At 45.9% G+C, this 23,420-nt stretch overlaps 1 protein-coding gene across 1 annotated transcript in view; it reads left to right on the top strand.

The window, feature by feature from the left end:
* plcxd2 (phosphatidylinositol-specific phospholipase C, X domain containing 2) overlaps nucleotides 1-23,420 on the top strand; it is a 45,080-nt gene that overhangs the window by 18,072 nt on the left and 3,588 nt on the right. Inside the window, exons 2-3 of the mRNA XM_080204106.1 lie at nucleotides 2,479-2,942; nucleotides 20,104-20,345. Of these exons, the coding sequence (XP_080060232.1) occupies nucleotides 2,479-2,942; nucleotides 20,104-20,345 (706 nt within the window). The remainder of the gene's footprint in view (nucleotides 1-2,478; nucleotides 2,943-20,103; nucleotides 20,346-23,420) is intronic.

The raw sequence follows: 23,420 nt of genomic DNA on the forward strand, positions 1-23,420 counted from the left end.
GCTCCAGAGAAAAAATTCCAGTCTGTCCAGCCTCTCCTTATAACACAAACCATCAAGTCCTGCTAGCATTCTAGTAAATCTCTTATGTACTCTTTCTAGTTTAATAATACCCTTTCTATAATAGGGTGACCTGAACTGTACATAGTATTCCAAGTGTGGCCTTACCAATGACTTTTACAACTTCAACAAGATATCCCAACTCCTGTATTCAATGTTCTGACTGATGAAACCAAGCATGCCGAATGTCTTCTTCACCACTCTGTCCACCTGTGATTCCACTTTCAAGGAGTTATGAACCTGTACCCCTAGATCTCTTTGTTCTGTAACTCTCCCCAGTGCCCTACCATTAACTGAGTAAGTCTTGCCCTGGTTCAATCTACCAAAATGCATCACCTCGCATTTGTCTAAATTAAACTCCATCTGCCATTCGTCAGCCTACTGGCCCAGTTGATCAAGGCGCAGAGGAGATTCACCAGGATGCTGTCTGGGATTGAACATTTAAGACCAGATGGTAGCTATACTGCTGCATGTGTGAAGCTCTGGGGTAGTAGCGCTCCCTCCTCAGGAAGACCTGGCACGTTTTGGTAGTTTGAATGGTGAAATGGGCTGCAATTTCTTTAATTTGGAAGCCCCAAGCTGCAAAGACCTTAATTGCACCGGACACCATCAGAACAACATTTGGAGAGGTTTGACATGATCAGGAATAGTCAGCATGGATTTGTCAAGGGCAGGTCGTGCCTTACAAGCCTAGTTGAGTTCTTCGATAATGTGACTGAACACATTGACGAAGGAAGTGCCGTGGACGTAGTGTACATGGACTTCAGCAAGGCGTTTGATAAGGTCCCCCATGCAAGACTTCTTGAGAAGGTGAGAGGGCATGGGATCCAAGGGCCTTTGGCCTTGTGGATCCAGAACTGGCTTGCCTGCAGAAGGCAGAGAGTGGTTGTGGATGGGGCTTTTTCTGAATGGAGGTCAGTCACCAGCGGAGTGCCTCAAGGATCTGTTCTGGGACCCTTGTTGTTTGTCATTTTCATAAATGACCTGGATGAGGAAGTGGAGGGATGGGTAAGTAAGTTCGCTGATGACACGAAGGTCGGTGGTGTTGTGGATGGTCTGGAAGGATGGCAAAAGTTGCAGCAGGACATAGATAGGATGCAGGACTGGGCGGTGAAGTGGCAGATGGACTTCAACGCGGATAAATGTGTAGTCGTCCATTTTGGCAGAACCAACGGGATGAACGAGTACACTATCAAGGGCAGAAGTCTGAGTAGTGTTGAAGAGCAGAAGGATCTAGGGGTCCGGGTCCACAGGACTCTTAAATCGGCCTCGCAGGTGGAGGAGGTGGTCAAGAAGGCGTATGGTGTACTGGCCTTCATTAATCGAGGGATTGAGTTTAGGAGTCGGGAGGTAATGCTGCAACTTTATAAGACCCTTGTCAGGCCTCATTTAGAGTATTGTGCGCAGTTCTGGTCGCCTCACTATAGGAAAGACGTAGAAGCTATTGAAAGGGTACAGAGGAGATTTACAAGGATGTTGCCTGGACTGGGAGGCATGCCTTATGAAGTTAGGTTGAGGAAGCTGGGACTCTTTTCCCTGGAGAGACGAAGGTTGAGAGGCGACCTGATAGAAGTTTACAAAATGTTGAGAGGAATAGATAGGGTGGACTCTCAGAGGCTATTTCCCCGGGTTGAAATGGTTGCTACGAGAGGACACAGATTTAAGGTACAGGGAGGGAAGTTCAGAAGTGATGTTAGGGGTAAGTTTTTCACTCAGAGGGTGGTGAGTGAATGGAATCGGCTGCCGTCAGTGGTGGTGGAGGCGAACTCGCTGGGGTCTTTTAAAAGACTTCTGGATGAGTTTATGGGGTTTAATGAGATTGAGGGTTATAGATAGGTCTGTAGGTTGGTAGGTGTTGATGTGATTGGCGCAACTCGTGGGCCGAAGGGCCTGTTTGTGCTGTAGTGTTCTATGTTCTATGTTCTAACAGCACTCCTGGCCATGGGTCTCTCTAGGCAGGAGTACAGCTCAGAGTCTCAGGGTGATGGTATTACAGATCCATCTGTGATTTGCACTTCTCTCTATTGAGCTGGGCTTTAGAAACCTGGTCCCCCTGTGGATGTGGTGTGAGCGCACTGGATATTGGCCTGATGGGATGAATGGCCTCCTTCTACATTCTAACCATTATATGATCTGGCGAGGTCAGGCACAATGCAGGACAGAGGCAGCACAGAAATTGGCAGGCTTCTTAATTCCTCTGGTCAATTATTTTTGTCGCATCTTTTTGTTTGAGTTTGCTATTGCATTAACATTTTCCATTTAGTTTGTGTGTGTGGAATTGGGTGGAATTTGCCTGCTTATCAGCCAGTAAAAGTTAATGGCCAATACAAGTACACAGTGCAAACAAGTAGGTCGAGAGTGAGTGAAGCGTTTCGAGGACAGTCACTAAATTTTCTCCTGCTTCCCGTGTTCTCCTTTCAGGATCTCACGATTCCTTCAGTTTCTGGATAGATGAGAAATCGCCCGTTGGGCCAGATCAGCCGGTCGTGGTGAGGCACCTGGCTGGAATTTTCCGATCCTTCTGGAAGAAGATGATGAAGAAGTGGTCGGTGACACAAAGCTTGACTTTCCGGGAGCAGCTGGAGGCTGGCATTCGCTACTTTGACCTTCGAGTTTCCACCAAACCTGGAGAAGAGGACGAGCTTTATTTCATTCATGGCTTGTTTGGAAGCAAGGTTCATGACGGTCTAGTAGAAATCAACAACTTCTTGGCAGCTCACACTAAAGAGGTGATCTTTCTGGATTTCAATCATTACTATGAAATGCAGGATTCAAACCACGAATACCTTATCCAAATGCTTCAAAAGACCTTTGGATCCAAACTCTGCAGAGCCAATTTAGTCGAGGAAATAACTCTCCAGTATTTATGGGAACACAAATATCAGGTTAGTATTTTCGGTTTCTATTCCATTCCAATACGGTATCAAAGCTACAGAGATCGCAGCTGGTTTTGTAGTAGTGAGCAGTGTATTCATGTAAAAACACACAGTAGTATAACACACTGATAACCAATATCAGCTCACAGCCCCTTCAAAAGCTGTTTCCCCAAAGTTGCCCCTACATACTGTTTGTGTGTACATGTTTGTTCTTATCCAAGAAAAACAATACTTCCATTGTACATGTGACAATAATAGATCAACTCAAAAAAATTCAATTTAAAATTATCAGATCATTTTTACTTAAAAGGGGAAGGTTAATTTATCGCTACACTCATGATCTCGAGGATTTTTTATTCATCTTATGGGATGTGGGTATCGCAGTCCGGGCCCAGCATTTATTGCCCGTCCCAATTGCTCTTGAGAAGATGTCTTCTTAACCAGTGTGCCACTCATTCAGTGATATAACAAAAAAGAACAAAAGAACATAGAGGGCGAATTGAGCCGGTGAGGATGTGCAGGTCAGGAGGTGGGGAAACCCTTCCATATAGTTCCCACAGGGTCTCCCCCATCATCATGTGCCCTCCACAACTTAGCGCAGCAGTGGGGTGACATCCTCAATGAAGACCAGGAGCGGAGTGTTTCCTCTGATTAGGAGGATGTTCAGGAGGGAGTGGAGGGAGAGCCAGAGGAGGAGCTAGAAGATGGAGGGTAGGCAGCAGCGAGGGTTCTCATGGGCCGGAGGACCAGGGATTCCCTCATCGCTTTTCAATTTGCACACTCATCCACAAGGCCTTCTTGACCCCTCTCCGTGACCATGAGAGGGTGCCCGCTGTAGAAACATCTCCATAGGTTGCTGGCCTTGGGTTGTCCTTGTGCATGTTCATAGAACATAGAATCATAGAAAAACTACAGCACAAACAGGCCCTTTGGCCCACAGGTTGCACCAATCACATCTCTACTTACTAGGCCTATCTATAACCCTCAATCGTATTAAGTCCCATGTACTCATCCAGAGGTCTCTTAAAAGACCCTATCGAATTTGCCTCCACCACCACTGACGGCAGCTGATTCCACTCACCCTCTGAGTGAAAAACTTACCCCTGACATCTCCTCTGTACCTGCTCCCCAGCACCTTAAATGGAACACCTTAAATATTCAGCAGGAGGATGATGAGGACTCGCAGTGAAGAAAGATCTGATGCTCCTCAGGTTTTGTTTATGCCTGACTCCTGTGTGTCTGTCTACTGCCAGCACACTGCTCCCCTTCTCATGTTGGAGTGAGAGTTGGGTCACATCCCTTTTCCTATAGCTGTAGAGGGTGATAAGGGATTAGGATTCACTGATTAATGACAGAGTCCTTCCAGGATGTATGTTACTCTTGAGTGGCCTTACCACTTGTCTTATATCGGTGTCAGGGCCTATCGCACTGGGTAAAAGGAAGTGAGGCGTTAAAATCATGAACAATAATAGCTTTAAGTAAGGCAACTTTTGATTTGACAAACGATATTGTCAAATCAAATGATATTCACTCCTAACTTCACTCGTGGTCACTCCAGGTCCCTAAAATACTCTGCCACCACATTCAGGTGTGTTCCCAGGACGCACGTCAGATATGGAGGCGGCCTGCAGCCTTCCACGGCCTGCTGCCTGAGATGCTCTTGGTGGGTGTCCTCTGGAGTGCCTGAACCTGGTGGGTGGTTCTGATGTTGCCATCTGACCCAGTTCTGCCACTGCCCTTGAGAAGCGCTAGTAGCAGGAAAGGAGGATTCAGGTGGTCTGGTCACTTCCAGAATCTCGTGGGTGGAAAGCTCTGGGATGGCTTCCAGCTCTTCCACTTCCTTTAGGTTGCCCGTGGGCCTCTGGGTTATTCCATGGAAAAGAGGGGCAGCTGGAGTGAGCTCCAGAGGAGTCAGCATCATCTGGCGATGCCAGTCGTGGAAACCCAACAATATGAGGTTCAACAAGATCTGCACCATGCTTCAACAATGGTCCTCTGTGTCTGCACTATGGTCTTGGACCCCTCAGCAATGGCTCTCTGTGTCTGCACCAGAGTATCCAACCCTCTCAGCAATGGTGCTCTGTGTCTGCACCAGAGTATCCAACCCTCTCAGCAATGGCCCTCTGTGTCTGCACCATGCTTTCAAATGCCTCAGCAATGGTCGTGAGAAACTGAGCCATGCGTTGGAGTTCACCAGTCATGGCTCCGTCATCTTGCCCCGACTTTCCACTGCTTTTGCAGTGTTGACCTGGGTCCATGGAGTACTGGCAACATCTCCTGCGACTGAAGGCTCCTCCAAACGACCTTGCAATCGCAGGAATGTCGCTGACAACTCTGCCTGGATTTCCGACCCTAATTTTGCATCCCCAGTAGCTGAGGGATGAACATGTCCAAAGGCTCGGCATCTGGGTGGAGCACAGCTTTGTGCTGGGATCCAATAGATCTCTGACTGCCCGAGCTCTGGAATGTTCCTATCTCCACCTAATGTGCATCAGAGACTCTGTGTGGTGCTCACCAGAAGTCTGTCTGCTAATTCCGCCCACCGAAATGATTGTCTCTGCAATGGTGGATGGTGAGGGCGATAGATGTGATGTATCTTTGGTATCCTCCTCAGACATCTCCGAGGTCCTGTTGAGGGTGGATGAGGGGTGTTCTGCTAGTTGATCGCTGACACTCATTGCAAGGCAAGGAACATGGTTTTAGTCCGTGACAAGGTCAAGGGTTGGGCACTTAAAAACTCTCTGGAGACTTGTCATCTGGATGAAGGTGCAGTGGTTCCTCACTTCTGTCACAGGCCAACCTCACTGTCCATGTCGGCCTATCCTGTCCCTCCCCCTGTGAGCCCCAAGGGCCTCTCCTCCAAGGGAGTCAGGATCTTCAGCTCAGGCACACTCTTCATTTCCTGTGCTTTTTGCAAGAAGAGCCAAGATGGCCGCTGTGTCAAAATGCTGAAACCTGGTCAAAATAAAGTAACAGGCACCCCGTTTTGTAATCCAACAAACCAGTTCGAGTTATAAAAATGTAAACTTTAAAAGATTTTCTAAAAAATTGATAGTACAACTGCACATTGTAATAGGTTAATACGGCACGGTAGCACAGTGGTTAGCACTGCTGCTTCACAGCTCCAGGGACCTGGGTTCGATTCCCGGCTCAAGTCACTGTCTGTGTGGAGTTTGCACATTCTCCTCGTGTCTGCGTGGGTTTCCTCCGGGCACTCCGGTTTCCTCCCACAGTCCAAAGATGTGTGGGTTAGGTTGATTGGCCATGCTAAGAAATTGCCCCTTAGTGTCCAGGGTAGTGGAGGTTAGAGGGATTAGTGGGTATAATACGTAGGGATATGGGGGTAGGGCCTGGGTGGGATTGTGGTCGGTGCAGACTCGATGGGCCGAAGGGCCTCTTTCTGCACTGTAGGGCTCTATGATTCTATAATCCTCTAACATTGTAACATGATAGTAATGTGATGAATAATGTTACACAATAGGGTAGCAGTGTGATGGTACAATAATATAATGCACTTGCATAATTGAGGATACTGTTGCATGGTGACTGGGCAAATAATGCAGAGGCCCAGATGAATTATCCCAAGTGAAGGGTTCAAATCCCATCACGGCAGCTAGTGGAATTTAAATTCAGTCAATAATAAAGATGGAATATAAAGTTAGTCTCAGTAATGGTGACCATGTAATTAGCATCAATTGTTATATGATCTGGTTCACTAATCTCATTTTAGGGCAGGAAATGTACGATCCTTACCTGGTCTGACTTACATGTGACTCCAGATCCACAGCAATGTCATTGACTCTTAACTACCCTCTGATACAGGTGACTAGTGATGTTCCACAGGGGTCAGTGTTGGGACCACAACTTTTCACTACACACATTAATGATCTGGAAGATGGAACTGAGGACATGGTTGCTAAATTTGCGAATGATACAAAGATATGTAGAGGGACAGGTAGTATTGAGGAAGCGGGAAAGCTGCAGGATGATTTGCACAGGCTAGGAGAGTGGACAAAGAAGTAGCAAATAGAAAACAATGTGGGAAAGTATGAGGTAATGCACTTTGGTAGGAAGAATAGAAACATAGACTATTTTCTAAATGAGGAAAGGTTTCAGAAATCTCGAGCACAAAGGAACTTGGGAATCCCGGTTCAGGACTCTCTTAAGGTTAATGTGCAAGTTTAGTTGGCAGTTAGGAAGGCAAATTCAATGTTAGCATTCAGTTCTAGAGGACTAGGATATAGAGTCAAAGAAGTTTGCAGCATGGAAGCAGGCCCTTTGCCCCAACTTGTCCATGCTGCCCTTTTTTTTAAAAACCCCTAAGCTAATCCCAGTTGCCCACATTTGGCCCATATCCCTCTATACCCATCGTACCCATGTAACTATCTAAATGCTTTTCAAAGACAAAATTGTACCCGCCTCTGCTGCTACCTCTAGCAGCTTGTTCCAGACATTCACCACCCTCTGTGTGAAAAAATTGCCCCTCTGGACACTTTTGTATCTCTCCCCTCTCACCTTAAACCTATGCCCTCTAGTTTTAGACTCCCCTACATTTGGGAAAAGATATTGACTGTCTAGCTGATCTGTGCCCCTCATTATTTTATAGACCTCTATAAGGTCATCTCTCAGCCTCCCACGCTCCAGAGAAAAATGCCCCAGTCGATCCAGCCTCTCCTTATAACTCAATCTATCAAGTCCCAGTAGCATCCAGTAAATCTTTTCTGCACTCTTTCTAGATTAATAATACCCTTTCTATAAGAGGGTGACAAGAATTGCACACAGTATTCCAAGCGTGGCCTTACCAATGTCTTGTACAACTTCAACAAGACATTCTGACTGCTGTACTCAATGTTCTGACTGATGAAACCAAGCATGCCAAATGCCTTCTTCACCACTCTGTCCACCTGTGACTCCACTTTCAAGGAGCTATGAATATGTACCCCTAGGTCTCTTTGTTCTGTAACTCTCCCCAATGCCCTCCCATTAACTGAGTAAGTCCTGCCCTGGTTCAATCTACTAAAATGCATCACCTCGTATGTGTCTAAATTAAACTCAATCTGTCATTTGTCAGCCCATTGGCCCAATTGATCAAGATCCCATTGCAATTGGAGATAACTTTCTTCACTGTCCAGGACTTACACAGTTAATTGTAGGGTGTTGGGGAGAGTTACAGAACAAAGAGATCTAGGGGTACAGGTTCATAGCTCCTCTGTCCACTCCTCTGTCCTATGGTGTGATGTAAATCAATATACCATTGTCAATATAACACACTTGGAATAATGTATACTGTATTCCAAATGTGGCCTTACCAATGTCTTGTACACCTTCTGACCATGCCAAGTGCCTTCTTCACCACTCTGTCCACCAAAAGCAGTCGAGTTTATAAACTCAAACATACCACAGCTAAGGAAACGTGATAATCACAGAATTTACAAATGCCACTACAGTTCCCTGCACATTGTAAAACAAAACTTAAGAGGCATATGTGAAATTTGAACTGTGGATTTATTGGCACCTGTTTGAAACAGTGGCATTGGTCACAGGCATGAACAAATGGGACAAAAGCATTAAGAGGGGCAATGGTATATTGGTTTACATCACACCATTGGACAGAGGAGCTATGAATCCCTAGATCTCTTTGTCCTGTAACTCTCCCCAACACCCTACCATTAACTGAGTAAATCCTTCCTTGGTTCAATCTTCCAAAATGAATCACCTCGCATTTATCTAAACTAAACTCCATCCGCCATTCATTAGCCCACTGGTCTAATTGATCAAGATCCCGTTGCATTCCGAGATAACCTTCTTCACTGTCCACTATGCCACCAACCTTGGTGTCATCTGCAAACTTACTAACCATGCTTCCTATATCCTCATCCAAATCATTAATATAAATGACAAATAACAGTGGGACCAGCACTGATCCCTGAGGCACACCACTGGTCACAGGTTTCCAATTTAAAAAACAATTCTCTACAACCACCTCTTCTGTCATCAAGCCAATTTTGTATCCATTTGGCAACCTCACCCTGGATCCCATGAGATTTAATCTTATGCAACAACCTATTATACTGTACCTTATCAAAGGCCTTGCTAAAGTCCATGTGGACAATTACACTGCCCTCATCTACCTTCTTGGTTACCCTTTCAAAAAACTCAATCAAACTTCTGAGACATGATTTTCCACTCACAAAGCCATGCTGACTGTCCCTAATCAGTCCTTGTGTCTCTAAATGCCTGTAGATCCTGTCTATCAAAATACCCTCCAACAACTTACCGACCACAGATGAGAGGCTCACTAGCTTGTAGTTCCCAATATTTGCATTCCTCCAATCTTCAGACACCTCACTTGTGACTATCAATGATTCAAGTATCTCTGCTAGGGAACCCGCAATTTCCTCCCAAGCCACCCACAATGTCCTAAGATATACTTCATCAGGTCCTGGAGATTTATCTACCTTGATGCACTTTAAGACTCCCAGCACCTCCTTCTCTCTAATGTGTACGCTCCTCAAGACATCACTATTTATTTCCCCAAGTTCCCTAACATCCATGTTTTTCTCAACAGTAAACAGCGATGAGAAATTTTCATTTAGGATCTCGCTCATCTCCTGTGGATCCGCACATAGATTACCTTGTTGATCTTTAAGAGGCCCTACTCTCCATAGTTACTCTTTATGTATTTGCAGAAACTCTTTAGATTCTCTTTGCCTTATCTACCAAAACAATCTCATGTCCCCTTTTTGCCCTCCTGATTTTTCTGATATGAGGGCAGGGATATACTGCTGAGGCTGTATGAGGCTTTGGTCAGGTTCAATTTGGAATATTGTGAGCAGTTTTGGGCCCCATATGTAAAGAAAGAAGTGATGGCCTTGGAAGGGGTCCAGAGGAGATTCATAAGAATGATCCCAGGCATGAAGGGTTTGTCATATGAGTAGCGGTTGCGGTGTGTGGGTCTATACTCAGTAGAGTTTAAAAAGATGAGGAGGGATCTAATTGAAACATACAGAATACTGAGAGGCCTCGATAGAGTGGATGTGGAGAGAAATTTTCATTAGTGGGAGAAGCTGAAACTTGAAGGCGAAACCTCAGATTGAAGGGACACTCCTTTAAAACTGAGATGAGGAGGAATTTCTTCAGCCAGAGGGTGATGAATCTGTGGAATTCATTGCCACAGAGGGCAGTGGAGGCCAGGTCATTAAGTGTCTTTAAGACAGGGGTAGATAGATTCTTGAACAATAAAGGGTCAAGGCCTATGGGGAAAAGGCAGGAGAATGGGGATATAGATCGGGTGGGTTCTCAGAGGCTTTTCCCCAGGGCTGGAATGGTTGCTACGAAAGGATACAGGTTTAAGGTGCTGGGGAGTAGGTACAGAGGAGATGTCAGGGGTAAGTTTTTCACTCAGAGGGTGGTGGGTGAGTGGAATCGGCTGTCGTCGGTAGTGGTGGAGGTAAATTCGATAGGGTCTTTCAAGAGACTTCTGGACGACTACATGGAACTTAATAGAATTAAGGGTTATAGGTAAGCCTAGTAGGTAGGGATATGATCGGTGTAACTTGTGGGCCGAAGGGCCTGTTTGTGCTGTAGTTTTTCTATGTTCTATGTTCTATGAATGGTGGAGCAGACTTGATGGGCTGAATGGCCTAATTCTGCTCCTATACCTTATAGTCTTATGGAAAAGCCAAGTGAGACCTCAGTTGTATAAAACTGCGACAAAAAAAATCCAATAAGAATGAAACTGTACTGACCATCTGGCATCAAGTGAAGCATTGAATATAACAAAGTCAGCCCTGCAAAGTCCTCCTCGCTAACATATTAAAAATGTATTCATGGGATATCGATGTCACTGATAAGGGCAAATTTATTGCCCCTCCCTCGTTGCCCTTGAGAAGGTGGTGCTGAGCTGCCTTCTTGAATCACTACCGTCCCTGTGGTGTAGGTTCATCTACAGTGTTGTTATGGAGGGAGTTCCAGATCTTGACCTAGCGACAGTGAAGGCACTGTGATATATTTCACAGTCAAGATGGCGAGACACCTGAAGGGGAATCTCCAGGTGATGTTGCCTTTGTCCTTCTAGATGGTAGTGATCATGGGTTTGGAAGGGGTTGCTTAAGGAGCAGATGGTACACACGACTGCCACTGTCTGTCATTTGTGGAGGGAGTGAATGTCTTTGGATGGGGTACCAATCAAGCCTTTTCCTAGATGGTGTTGAGCATTGAGTGTTATTGGAGCTACAGGGGACATCTGAGGGACTTGTACCAAAATTGGGAGAGCTGTGTCAGAGACTCGTCAAGCAACAGCCTGATGTAGTCACAATCATAGAATCATACCTTCCAGACTCCACCAACACCAATACAACATTAGCATCTACCCGGCACTGTGGAAAATTGCCCAGGTATGCCCTGTACATAAAACAGGGACAAATCCAACCTGGCCAATTACTGCCCCATCATGCTACTCTTGATCATCAGTAAAATGATGGAAGGGATCATCAACAGTGTCGTCATGCGGCACCCACTCATCAATAACCTGCTCACGGACACTCAGTTTGAGTTCCGCCAGGGCCACTCAGTTCCTGACCTCATTACAGCCTTGAACCAAACATGGACGAGAAAGCTGAGGTGAGGGTGATGCACTTGATATCAAGGCTACGTTTGGCTGAGTGTGGCATCAAGGAGCCCTATCAAAACTGGAGTCAATGGGAATCGGGGGTGGCGGGGGGAGCTCTATACTGGTTGGAATCATACCTGGCCCAACTGAAGATGGTTGGAGATCAATAATTTCAGCTTCAGGACATCACTGCAGGAGTTCCTCAGGGTAGTGTCCTAGGCCCAACCACCTTCAGCTGCTTCATCAATGACCTTCTTTCTGTCATAAAGTGGGGATGTTTGCAGATGACGTACAATGTTCAGTACCATTGGTGACTCTTTATTATATGAAGCAATCCATGCACAAATGCATCAAGACCTGGACAATATCCAGGTTTGGGATGACAAGTAGCAAGTAACATTTGCGCCATGCAAGTACCAGCCAATGACTATCTCTAACAAGGGAGATTCTAACCTTGACATTCAATGGCATTACCATCACTGACTGCCTAACTGTCATCATCCTGGGGGTTACCATTGACCAGAAACTGAACTGGACTAGCCATATAAATACTGTAGTTCCAGAGCAGGTCAGCACTGGGTCCATGGCCTTGAATGTTTTGACATTTCAAATGCTCATCCACATATTTTTTAAAGGTTGTGAGGCTTCCTGCTTCTACTACACTCCGAGACAGTGCATTTCAGAATTCCACCATCCTCTGGGTGAGGTTTTTCCTCAAATCCCTCTAAACCTCCTGCCCCTCACCTTTATGCCCCCTCGTTATTGACCATTCATCTAAGGGGAACAGCTGCTTCCTATTCACCCTTTCAAAACCCCTCATAATCTCGTACACCTCAGTCAGGTTCTCCTTCAGCCTTCTCTGCTCGAAAGAAAACAATCCAAGCTTATCCAGTCTCTTTTTATAGTTCAAATGCTTCATTCCAGAGAATGTCTTTTGTACCGTCTCCAGTGCAATCACACTCTTCCTATAGTGAGATGACCAGAAGTGCACACAGTATTCCAGCTGTGGCCTCACAGAAGTTTTGTATACCTCCATCATTACCTCCTTGCTCTTATAATAATCTCTGCCATGACTGATAAAGGCAACAAGGGTCCCATATGCCTTCTTAACTATCTTATTAACCTGCCCTGCTGCCTTCAGGGATCTGTGAATAAGCACCCCAAGATCCCTCTGTTCATCTGAGCTACTCTCCTGCCATTCATTGAGTACTCCTTGTCTTGTTACTCCTTCCAAAGTGCATCACCTCATGCCTTTTCCGGGTTAAATTCTGTCTCCCACTGTTCTGACCATCTCACCAACGCATCTGTATCTTCCTGTAACCTAAGAACTTCTTCCTCACTATTAACACCCTACCCTCTGCAAACTTACAATCATCCTCACCCCCACATTCTCATTTATATTGTTTAAGTATAATCATGAATAATAAGGGACCCAATACTGAACCTTGTAGGTTCTCCTGTCACTCAAACAGCCTTCTAACATCACCCTCTGAATCCTTTCACCAAACCAGTTTTAGAACATAGAACATAGAACATTACAGCGCAGAACAGGCCCTTCGGCCCACGATGTTGCGCCGACCAGTTACAAAAACAATGACCCACTAGCCTATACCAATCCCTTTTCGTCCATAAACCTATCCAGAGATCTCTTAAACGCCCCCAAACTAGACGCATTTACAACTGCAGCAGGCAGGGCATTCCAATCCCTCACCACCCGCTGGGTAAAGAACCTACCCCTGACATCCGTCCTGTAGCTACCCCCCCTTAATTTAAAGCCATGCCCCCTCGTGCTAGCTTTCTCCATCCGAGGAAAAAGGCTATCACTATCCACCCTATCTAAACCTCTAATCATCTTATATGTTTCAATAAGATCCCCTCTTAGCCGCCTTCTTTCCAACGAAAACAACCCTAAATCCCTCAGTCTCTCCTCATAGGACCTCCCCACCATACCAGGCAACATCCTAGTAAACCTCCTCTGCACCCTCTCCAATGCCTCCACATCCTTCTTGTAATGCGGGGACCAGAACTGCACACAGTACTCCAAGTGCGGCCGCACTAGAGTAGTGTACAGTTGCAACATGACGCTGTGACTCCTAAATTCAATCCCCCTACCAATAAACGCCAAGACACCGTACGCCTTCTTAACAACCTTATCTACTTGATTCCCAACTTTCAGGGATCTATGTACACATACACCTAGATCCCTTTGTTCATCCACACTATTCAAAGTCCTCCCGTTAGCCCTATACTCGACACATCTGTTGCTCCTACCAAAGTGAATTACCTCACACTTCTCCGCATTAAATTCCATCCGCCACCTCTCGGCCCAGCTCTGCAACCTGTCTAAGTCTCCCTGCAGACTATGACACCCTTCCTCACAATCTACCACACCTCCAACTTTGGTGTCATCAGCAAATTTACTAATCCACCCAACTATACCCTCATCCAGATCATTAATAAAAATTACAAACAACAGTGGCCCCAAAACAGATCCCTGAGGCACACCACTCGTAACTGAACTCCATGATGAATATTTACCATCAACCACCACCCTCTGTCTCCTATCTGATAGCCAATTCCTGATCCAACTTCCTAGATTACCCACAATCCCATACATCTGCATTTTCTGCAGAAGCCTACCATGGTGAACCTTATCGAACGCCTTACTAAAATCCATATATACCACGTCAACTGCCTTGCCCCCATCCACCTCTTTGGTCACCTTCTCAAAAAACTCAATAAGGTTAGTAAGGCACGACCTACCCGCTACAAAACCATGCTGACTATTTCTAATCAATTCATTACACTCCAAATAACTATAAATCCTATCCCTAATAATTTTTTCTAAAACCTTGCCCACAACAGAAGTAAGACTCACCGGTCTATAATTCCCGGCAAAGTCTCTGTTCCCCTTCTTAAACAATGGGACAACATTCGCTATCCTCCAATCCTCCGGGACTACACCAGAGACCAATGACAACCTGAAGATCAGAGCCAGAGGCTCTGCAATCACCTCTCTAGCCTCCCAGAGAATCCTAGGGTAGATCCCATCCGGACCAGGGGACTTATCTATTTTCAGCCCCTCAAGAATTTCCAGCACATCCCCCTTATCAACCGTAATACTGTCTATTTTACACCCCTGCAACCCAATGTCCTCCTCAGCTATATTCATGTCCCCCTGCGTGAACACCGAAGAGAAATATTGGTTCAATACTTCTCCAATCTCCTCCGGTTCCACACACAACTTCCCCCTGCTGTCTATAACTGGCCCTAATCTTGCCCTGACCAACCTTCTGTTCTTGACATACCTATAGAACGCCTTAGGATTCTCCTTAATCCTATCAGCCAAAGTCTTCTCATGTCCTCTTTTAGCCCTTCTCAACTCACTCTTCAACTCCCTCCTAGCCAATCTAAAGCTTTCTAGTGCACTATCTGAGCCCTCCAATCTCATCCGAACATAAGCCTCCTTTTTCTTTTTAACCATCGACTCAACTCTTTTAGTGCACCACGGTTCCCTAGATCTACCAAATCCTCCATGCCTGACAGGGACATACCTATCAAGGACTCGCAGTAGCTGCTCCTTGAAAAAACTCCACATTTCGGACGTTCCCAGTCCCTGTAATCTCCTAGTCCAATCTATGCTTCCTAATTCTCTCCTAATAGCCTCATAATTACCCTTCCCCCAGCTAAAACTACTGACCCGAGGTTCATGCCTATCCCTTCCCATCACTAAGGTGAACGTAACCGAATTGTGGTCACTATCACCAAAATGCACACCAACTTCCAAGTCTAGCACCTGGTCTGGCTCATTTCCCAGCACCAAATCCAATATAGCCTCACCTCTAGTTGGCCTATCTACATACTGAGTCAAAAAACCTTCCTGCACGCTTTGTACAAACACTGACCCCTCTAGCGAGCTAGAACTATAGCAATTCCAATCAATATTTGTAAAGTTAAAGCCCCCATAACAATTACCCTATTACTTTCACTCCTAACCAGGATTGTCTCCGCAATCCTTTCCTCAACCTCTCTAGAACTTTTAGGAGGTCTATAAAAGACTCCCAACAGGGTGACCTCTCCTCTCCTATTTCTAATCTCCGCCCATACTACCTCAACAGACAAGTCCTCATCAAACTTCCTCTCCGACACTGTGATACAGTCCTTGACTAGCAATGCTACCCCACCCCCCCTCTACCTTCATCTCTACTCCGACTAAAGCATTTGTACCCCGGAACCTGCAACAACCATTCCTGACCCTGCTCTATCCATGTCTATCCATGTTTTGGATTCAACTTGCCCAGTTACCCTGAATCCCATGTGCTTTTACCTTCTTTATCAGTCTCTCTTGTGGGACCTTGCCAAAGGTTTTGCTGACATCCATATAAACTAAACAATTGCACTCCCTTATCCATATACCTGATCACCTCCTCAAAAACTTCAATCAAATTTGTTAGCCATGACAATGAGCAGATGAAAAAATTAGTCTACAGGTAACAAAGTGTTTGAGTATCAGATTGATAAAGGTAAACGTGGAGATGGATGACATTATGGAACTGGAAGTCTTTTGATCTTGTGGATATTGTCAATTAATATACTTTTTGAATTTAATACATTGGGGCGTTCAAGAATAAGTCTTGGAATTATAGAATCCCTGCAGTGCAGGAGGAGGCCATTCAGCTCTGTACCGACCACAATCAAAGAACAAAAACAGCCCGGGAAACAGGCCCTTCGGCCCAACGAGCCCGTGCCGCCATTTTAACATTACCAGTCCCCCCTCCACCCATGACCCTTATCTATGCTTATGGCATTCCACATTGGGGGAAACTAATTTAGGGACAATTTATTACCTCCCAGGCCCTATCCCCACAACCCTATGCTAATCCCCCTGACACTAGTGTCAATTTAGCATGGCCAATTCACCTAACCCGCACATCTTTGGACTATGGGAGGAAACCAGAGCACCTGGAAGAAACCCATGCAGACATGGGGAGAATGTGCAAACTCCACACAGACAGTAGGCCAAGGCTGAAAATGAACCTGGAATCCTGGCCCTATGAGGCAGCAATGTTAACCTCTGTGCCACCGTGCCGCAGTCCTTGCCGAAATAATTCCCTGGACTATGTTGGATGCTCAGCTTCGGAACAAAAATGACAAGATTGTGAACCAGTTCACAACTGGTCCAATTCAGACTAAGACAGGGCTCAGGTGGAGTGACAGTGCTGAATTTTCTGGTGTCATGGAGACCATTTTGGAGGCAAGGAAACCCTGTTGGAATGGTGCCCGCTGACACTATCCCTCCTGGGGGATTTCTTCGGAGTGGCAACAAACTGCGATAACAAGGCAGTCAATTAAGGCTTCAGTTAGGGGCTGTTTTCTGTAGGCGAGACTCTTTTCCACCATTGGAGTGGTGCGCTGGCCCCATCACCTCAGCCGTCACCTCCATGAAGGCAGTTTATTGCTGGGAGGTTAGCAGAACATTGCAGCTTGCAGTAAATGTCAGTGTTAGGATTGAAAGGCTCCGTGGGGCTGAGTAGTAACTACAGGCTGTCTTTCAGTGGAGTGTTATCCCTCCATTCTTGGGTGTTATCCCTCCATTCTGTGTCCACTCACAGTATTGCAGTACTTTTCATTTTAGCTGAAGGAGGAAACTGTCAAGAGAAAGGTTTTCTTTTAAAGCTCTCGCTCTCCCAGCAATGCCCAGCTGTCCTGATGGGGCCGCTGTTTAGACATTTCTGTGGGGCCTCCAATTGGGTTTCCAGCTTCCTTCCTTTGTGCCATAGACAATGCTGTCTTTGTAAGGTGCCCACTTGGCACCCCCTCCTCCGACCACTCTGTTATTTAATATTGTTAAGAGCTCCCTCTCCTCCAATGCTGACCCTCGCTGTGTCATCGCCACACACTCACCTTTAAAAAGCTCATTGTTGTTGACTCCCCTGATTTTGTAAACAGCTGTCCCACTCCCAAATTCCCTTTCCTCTTCAGAATCCTTTAGTCTATCGTCTGAACCCATCCCTGCCACCTTCCTTGCAACTTGGCATTTGAGCCTCTTTTCCAGTCAAGGTTTCTGACTCCAGTGTTGATTTTGTCCTTGGGTGACTGTCTGTGTGGAGTTTGCACATCCTCCCCATGTTTGCGTGGTTTCCTCCCATGGTGCCAAGATGTGCAGGTTAGGTGGATTGGCTATGCTAAGTGACCAAAGATTAGCAATGGCAAATGTGCGGAGTTGCAGGGTGGGGGAAGAAAAGGCCTGGGTAAGATGCCATGTTAGAGAGTTGGTGCAGACTTGATCAAACCATAGAACCCTACAGTGTAGAAAGAGGCCCTTCGGCCCATCGAGTCTGCACTGACCACAGTCCCACCCAGCACCTACCCCCATACCCCTACATATTTTACCCACTAATCCCTCTAACCTAAGCATCTCAGGACACCAAGGGGCAATTTTAACCTGGCCAATCAACCTAACCCGCACATCTTTGGACTGTGGGAGGAAACCAGAGTACCTGGAAGAAACCCACGCAGACACGAGGAGAATATGCAAACTCCACATAGACAGTGACCTGAGCCGGGATTCGAACCTAGGACCCTGGAGCTGTGAAGCAGCAGTGCTAACCACTGTGCTACCGTGCCGCCCATGAGGGGCTGAATCTCCTCCTCCTGCACTGTTGGGATTCTATGAAGTCCGCTTCTATGGAGTAATTGATCGGCTATGTCGTATTTTAGGGTATTCAGCAAACCAAAGACGCAAGTACAAATGCCAGCTCTTTCCAATGGATATGGGTTAGTGCAGTCCATGATATTTCCCATTCGCACAATGGATCCTTGTTTAAAATGGGCATTAGTGAGGGCCCCATTAAAACATTGCTTTCATTGTTCTGCTGAGGACTTTGCTGTCTCTATTAAAGAGTGACAACTTTAAATATACTTCTTCAGTTGTCATTGAGCCACTACCGCATATAAAGAGGCCATTCAGCCCATTGAGTCCCATGCCAGCTCTCTGTAGGGTCGTTCAGTCTGTCTCACTCCCAAAGAAATTTGTGAAGTCCTGAAGTCTTGAGAGGTGCAATATAGAACAAAGAATAAAGAAAATTACAGCACAGGAATAGCCTCTTTGGCCCTTCAGCACCGACCATACTGCCTGACTTAACTAAAACCCCCTACCCTTCCAGTGGAACATATCCCACTATCCCCATCTTATTTATATATTTGTTAAGATGCCCCTTAAAAGTCACTACCGTATCCACTTTCACTACCTCCCTGGCAACGAGATCCAGGCATCCACCACCCTCTGTGTAAAAAATCTGCCTCGTACATCTCCTTTGAACCTTGCCCCTTGCACCTCAAACCTGTGCCCCCTAGTAATTGACTCTTCCACCCTGGAAAAAAGCTTCTGACTATCCACTCTGTCCATGTCTCTCATAATTTTGTAGACTTCTATCAGGTCGCCCCTCAACCTCTGCCATTCCAGTGAGAACAAACCAAGTTTCTCCAACCTCTCCTCATAGCTAATGCCCTCCATACCAGGCAACATCCTGGTAAATCTTTTCTGTACCCTCTCCAAAGCCTCCACATCTTTCTGGTAGTGTGGCAACCAGAATTGAACAGTATATTCCAAATGTGGCCTAACTAAGGTTCTACAAAGTTGCAACATGACTTGCCAATTTTTAAACTCAATGCCCGGCTGATGAAGGCAAGCATGCCCATATGCCTTTTTGACTATCTTCTCCACCTGCATTGCCACTTTCAGTGACCTGTGTACCTGTACATCCAGATAGATCCCTTTGCCTATCAATGCTCTTGCCATTTGCCATTTACTATTTCTTATCTGTATTAGACCTTCCAAAATGCATTACCTCACATTTGTCCAGGTTAAACTCCATCTGCCATCTCTCCACCCAAGCCTCCAACTGATCTATATCCCGCTGATATCCTCTGATGGTCCTCATCGCTGTCCACAAATCCACCAACCTTGCATAAATGCGAGTCTTTCTGTTGGTCGGTAACAATAACAACACTGCCATTATACAGCACCTTTGAAAACACCGCAGAAACATTATTAAACAAAATGTGGCACCAAGCTATATTAAGAGCCAATACTCAAGCTCTCCAAGAGAATCATCTTGAAGGAGGAGAGGGAGGGGTGCAGAGGTTTGAGGAGGGAATTTCAGGAGTCACAAGAGAAACAATTTGCACAGAACGTAATGAAAAAAGTATCTGATAATTGTATATCAGATGTGTTTAATTGTATGCAGGTGGGGGGGGTGGTCATTGCTTGGGGTTTCACTTGAGCTCATATGAAGAGAAACTTACTGGAACTGGTGTAGTTGAGTTAGGAGACATGTGCTCGTAATGTTTCACTATGTAAATAAATGTGAGAATGACTTAAGAATGGTTCTGGTATCGTCCTTCAGGTGGCGTTCCAGATTCTAATACTGAATAGTGGTCCACTGTTCTGGTTTAGTTAGTTGGCGCTGAGTGATGCTCTAACTGGTCTAATGCTCCTGATTCCCACATGGCCTGTCTTGCTAACTCTTTTGTTCTCTTCCCGTGAACAAAAAACAGGTACTCGTCTTTTACCACCACCCCATGGCGCATGACTTTCCCTTCCTCTGGCCAGGGAACCAGATGCCAGCCCCTTGGGCAAACACCACTGATGCACAGAAACTGGTACAGTTCCTGGAGACGACGTTGAACGAGCGGGCAAAGCGAGGAACCTTTCACGTGTCGCAGGCTATTCTGACGCCTCAAACCAAAACGGTCATTCGAGGACTGATTGTTGGACTTCGGGATTCTCTTGTCGCAAGGCTGGTTTGCAATCTGCTGCTATTCTGAGTGCTCATCTTCATTTTTCTTCAAACTAAAGGAAATGAGAAAAAAAGGCAGAATATGCAGAGTTGAAAAAGGATCTAACCCTCTTGTCCCATCAGGATTCTAGTGTTGTTAGGTTCTCTTATTCAATTGTTGTTTCAGCGAGTTACACAATTATAACAAAGAAAGTGGCCAACTGGTCCATGGTGTTTGCACCAGATCTTCAAATGAGCTGTAGAGTGCCCCTGATTTCTCCCCAAAACCCTGAACATTCTCCCTTTTCAGATAATGATCCAATTCCTTTTTGAAAGCCTCATTTGGATCCATCTCCACCACATTCTCAGACAGTACATTCCAGGTACTAACCATTCATTGTATGAATCTGTCACCACTACACTCTGACAGTAAATTCAAGATCCTAACCACTCACTATATGAATCTGTCTCCACCACATTCTCAGACAGTACATTCCAGATTCTAACCACTCGCTGTGTGAATCTGTCTCCACCACATTCTCAGACAGTACATTCCAGATTCTAACCACCCGTTGTGTGAATCTTTCTCCACCACACTCTCACACAATGCATCCCAGATCCCAACTACTTACTGTGTGAATCTGTTTCCACCACACTCTCTCCAATGCATTCCAGATCCTAACCACTGGCTGTGTGAATCTGTCTCCACCACACTCTCAGACAGTATGTGCCCCACCCTAACCAAGCACTGTGTGAAAAAGTTTCTCCTCATGTTGCCATTGCTGCCTCAGCCAATTTCCTTAAATCTGTGCCCGCCCCCCCAATGGGAACAGTTTTTCTAGACCTACTCGTCAAGGGCAGGCTGTGGTTATGTCACTGGGCCAGTAATCTAGTAGCCCATTCTCGTGCTATTGGGACATGGGTTCAAACACCCACCCCCCATGAAATTTCCTGCAATGAACCCCTCATTGTGAACAGTCTGCCGGGCTGTTGTGTAAATCCCACCACAGCAGCTTGTGGAATTTAAACTCAATTAATAAATCTGTAACGTAAAACTAATCTCAGCCATGGTGACCGTGAAACCAATATTGGTTGTTGTAAAAACCCATCTGGTTCACTAATGTCCTTTAGGGAAGGAAATCTGCCATCCTTACCCAGTCTGGTCTACATGTGACTCCAAACCCATAGTAGTGTGGTTGACTCTTAACTGTCCTCTGAAGTGGCCGAGCGAGAATTCAGTTCAAGGGCAGTTAGGATGGGCAATACACGCTGGCTCAGTCAGCCACCCCAACAATGCATTAAAGATTAAACAAACAGAAAACTGTCCTGAATTCTCATGGTTTGAATACCTCAATCAAAATAAACCTTGTTGTTAATGTAGGCAGCATTTAAATAGTACAGTTGGAGGGCTGCAGGTGAAGTATTTAGCACAATTATTTATATTTGTATCATACCTTTAACATATTAAAATCGCACAAGAAATTTAGAGTCATAGAGGTTTACAGCATGGAAACAACCCCTTCGGCCTAATTTGTCCATGTCGCCCTTTTGTTTTAAAACCCCTAAACTAATCCTAATTGCCTGCATTTGGCCCATATCCCTCTATACCCATCGTACCCATGTAACTAACTAAATGCTTTTTAAAAGATAAAATTGTACCCGCCTCTACTACTACCTCTGGTAGCTTGTTCCAGACACTCACCACCCTCTGTGTGAAAAAATTGCCCCTCTGGACACTTTTGTATCTCTCCCCTTAAACCTATGCCCTCTAGTTTTAGACTCCCCTACCTTTGGGAAAAGATATTGACTATCTACCTTATCTATGCCCCTCATTATTTTATAGACCTCTATAAGGTCACCCCTCAGCCTCCTACGCCCCAGAGGAAAATGTCCCAGTCTATTCAGCCTCACCTTATGACTCAATCCATCAAATCCCGGTAGCATCCTAGTAAATCGTTTCTGCACTTTTTCTAGTTTAATAATATCATCTCTATAATAGGGTGATCAGAATTACACACAGTATTCCAAGTGTGGCCTTACCAATGTCTTGTACAACTTCAACAAGGCGTCCCAACTCCTGTATTCAATGTTCTGACCGATGAAACCAAGCATGCCAAATGCCTTCTTCAACACTCTGTCCACCTGTGACTCCACTTCCAAGGAGCTATGAACCTATACCCCTAGATCTCTTTGTTCTGTAACTCTCCCCAACGCCCTACTATTAACTGAGTAATTTTACAGGAGTTATTCGGACTCTGAGACACAGAGTCTCAGGCCTGCTTTGGTCATAGAGTTAAGTTTTAATGAGTGAATCAGATGAGGACGGTGAGGCAGAGGGAGAAGAGGGAAGGGAGGGTGAGTGAAATGTGAAGAGGGACAGAGAAGGTGAGGTGCAAACAGAGAGGCAGGGAAGATGAGGTGGAGGGAGAAGAGGGACAGAGAGGATGAGGTGGAGACTAAAGAGGGACAGGGAGGGTGAGGTGAGACAGAAGAGGGGCAGGGAAGGTGAGGTGGAGGGAGAAGAGGGGTAGGGAGGGTAAGGTGGAGACTGAAGAAGGATATGGAGGGTGAGGTGGAGACAGAACAGAGGCAGGGAAGGTGAGGTGGAGGGAGAAGAGGGGCAGGGTGGGTGAGGTGGAGACTGAAAAGGGATAGGGAGGGTGAGGTGGAGACAGAAGAGGGGCAGGGAAGGTGAGGTGGAGGGAGAAGAGAGACAGGGAAGGTGAAGTGGAGGGAGAAGAAGGAAAGGGAGGGTGAGGTGGAGGGAGAAGAGGGACAGGGAGGGTGAGGTAGAAGGAGAAGAGGGACAGAGAGGATGAGGTGGAGACTGAAGAGGGACAGGGAGGGTGAGGTGGAGGGAGAAGAGGGGCAGGGTGGGTGAGGTGGAGAGGTTTTGGGAGGGAATTCCTGAGATTGGGGCCCAGGCAGTTGAAGGCATGTCCGGCAGCGCTGGAGTGATTAAAATCGGGAATGCTCGAGGGACTGGGATTGGAGTGCAGAGGTGTTGGAGAAGGTCACCATGAGAAGGACAGACAGGGTCGTTGGAGCAATTGAAATCAAGGATGTGAATTTTAAAATTGAGGTGTTGTCACACAC

Source organism: Carcharhinus amblyrhynchos, chromosome 15, assembly GCF_965287045.1.
Source record: "Carcharhinus amblyrhynchos chromosome 15, sCarAmb.v2.hapA, whole genome shotgun sequence".
Taxonomy (NCBI): Eukaryota; Metazoa; Chordata; class Chondrichthyes; order Carcharhiniformes; family Carcharhinidae; genus Carcharhinus; species Carcharhinus amblyrhynchos.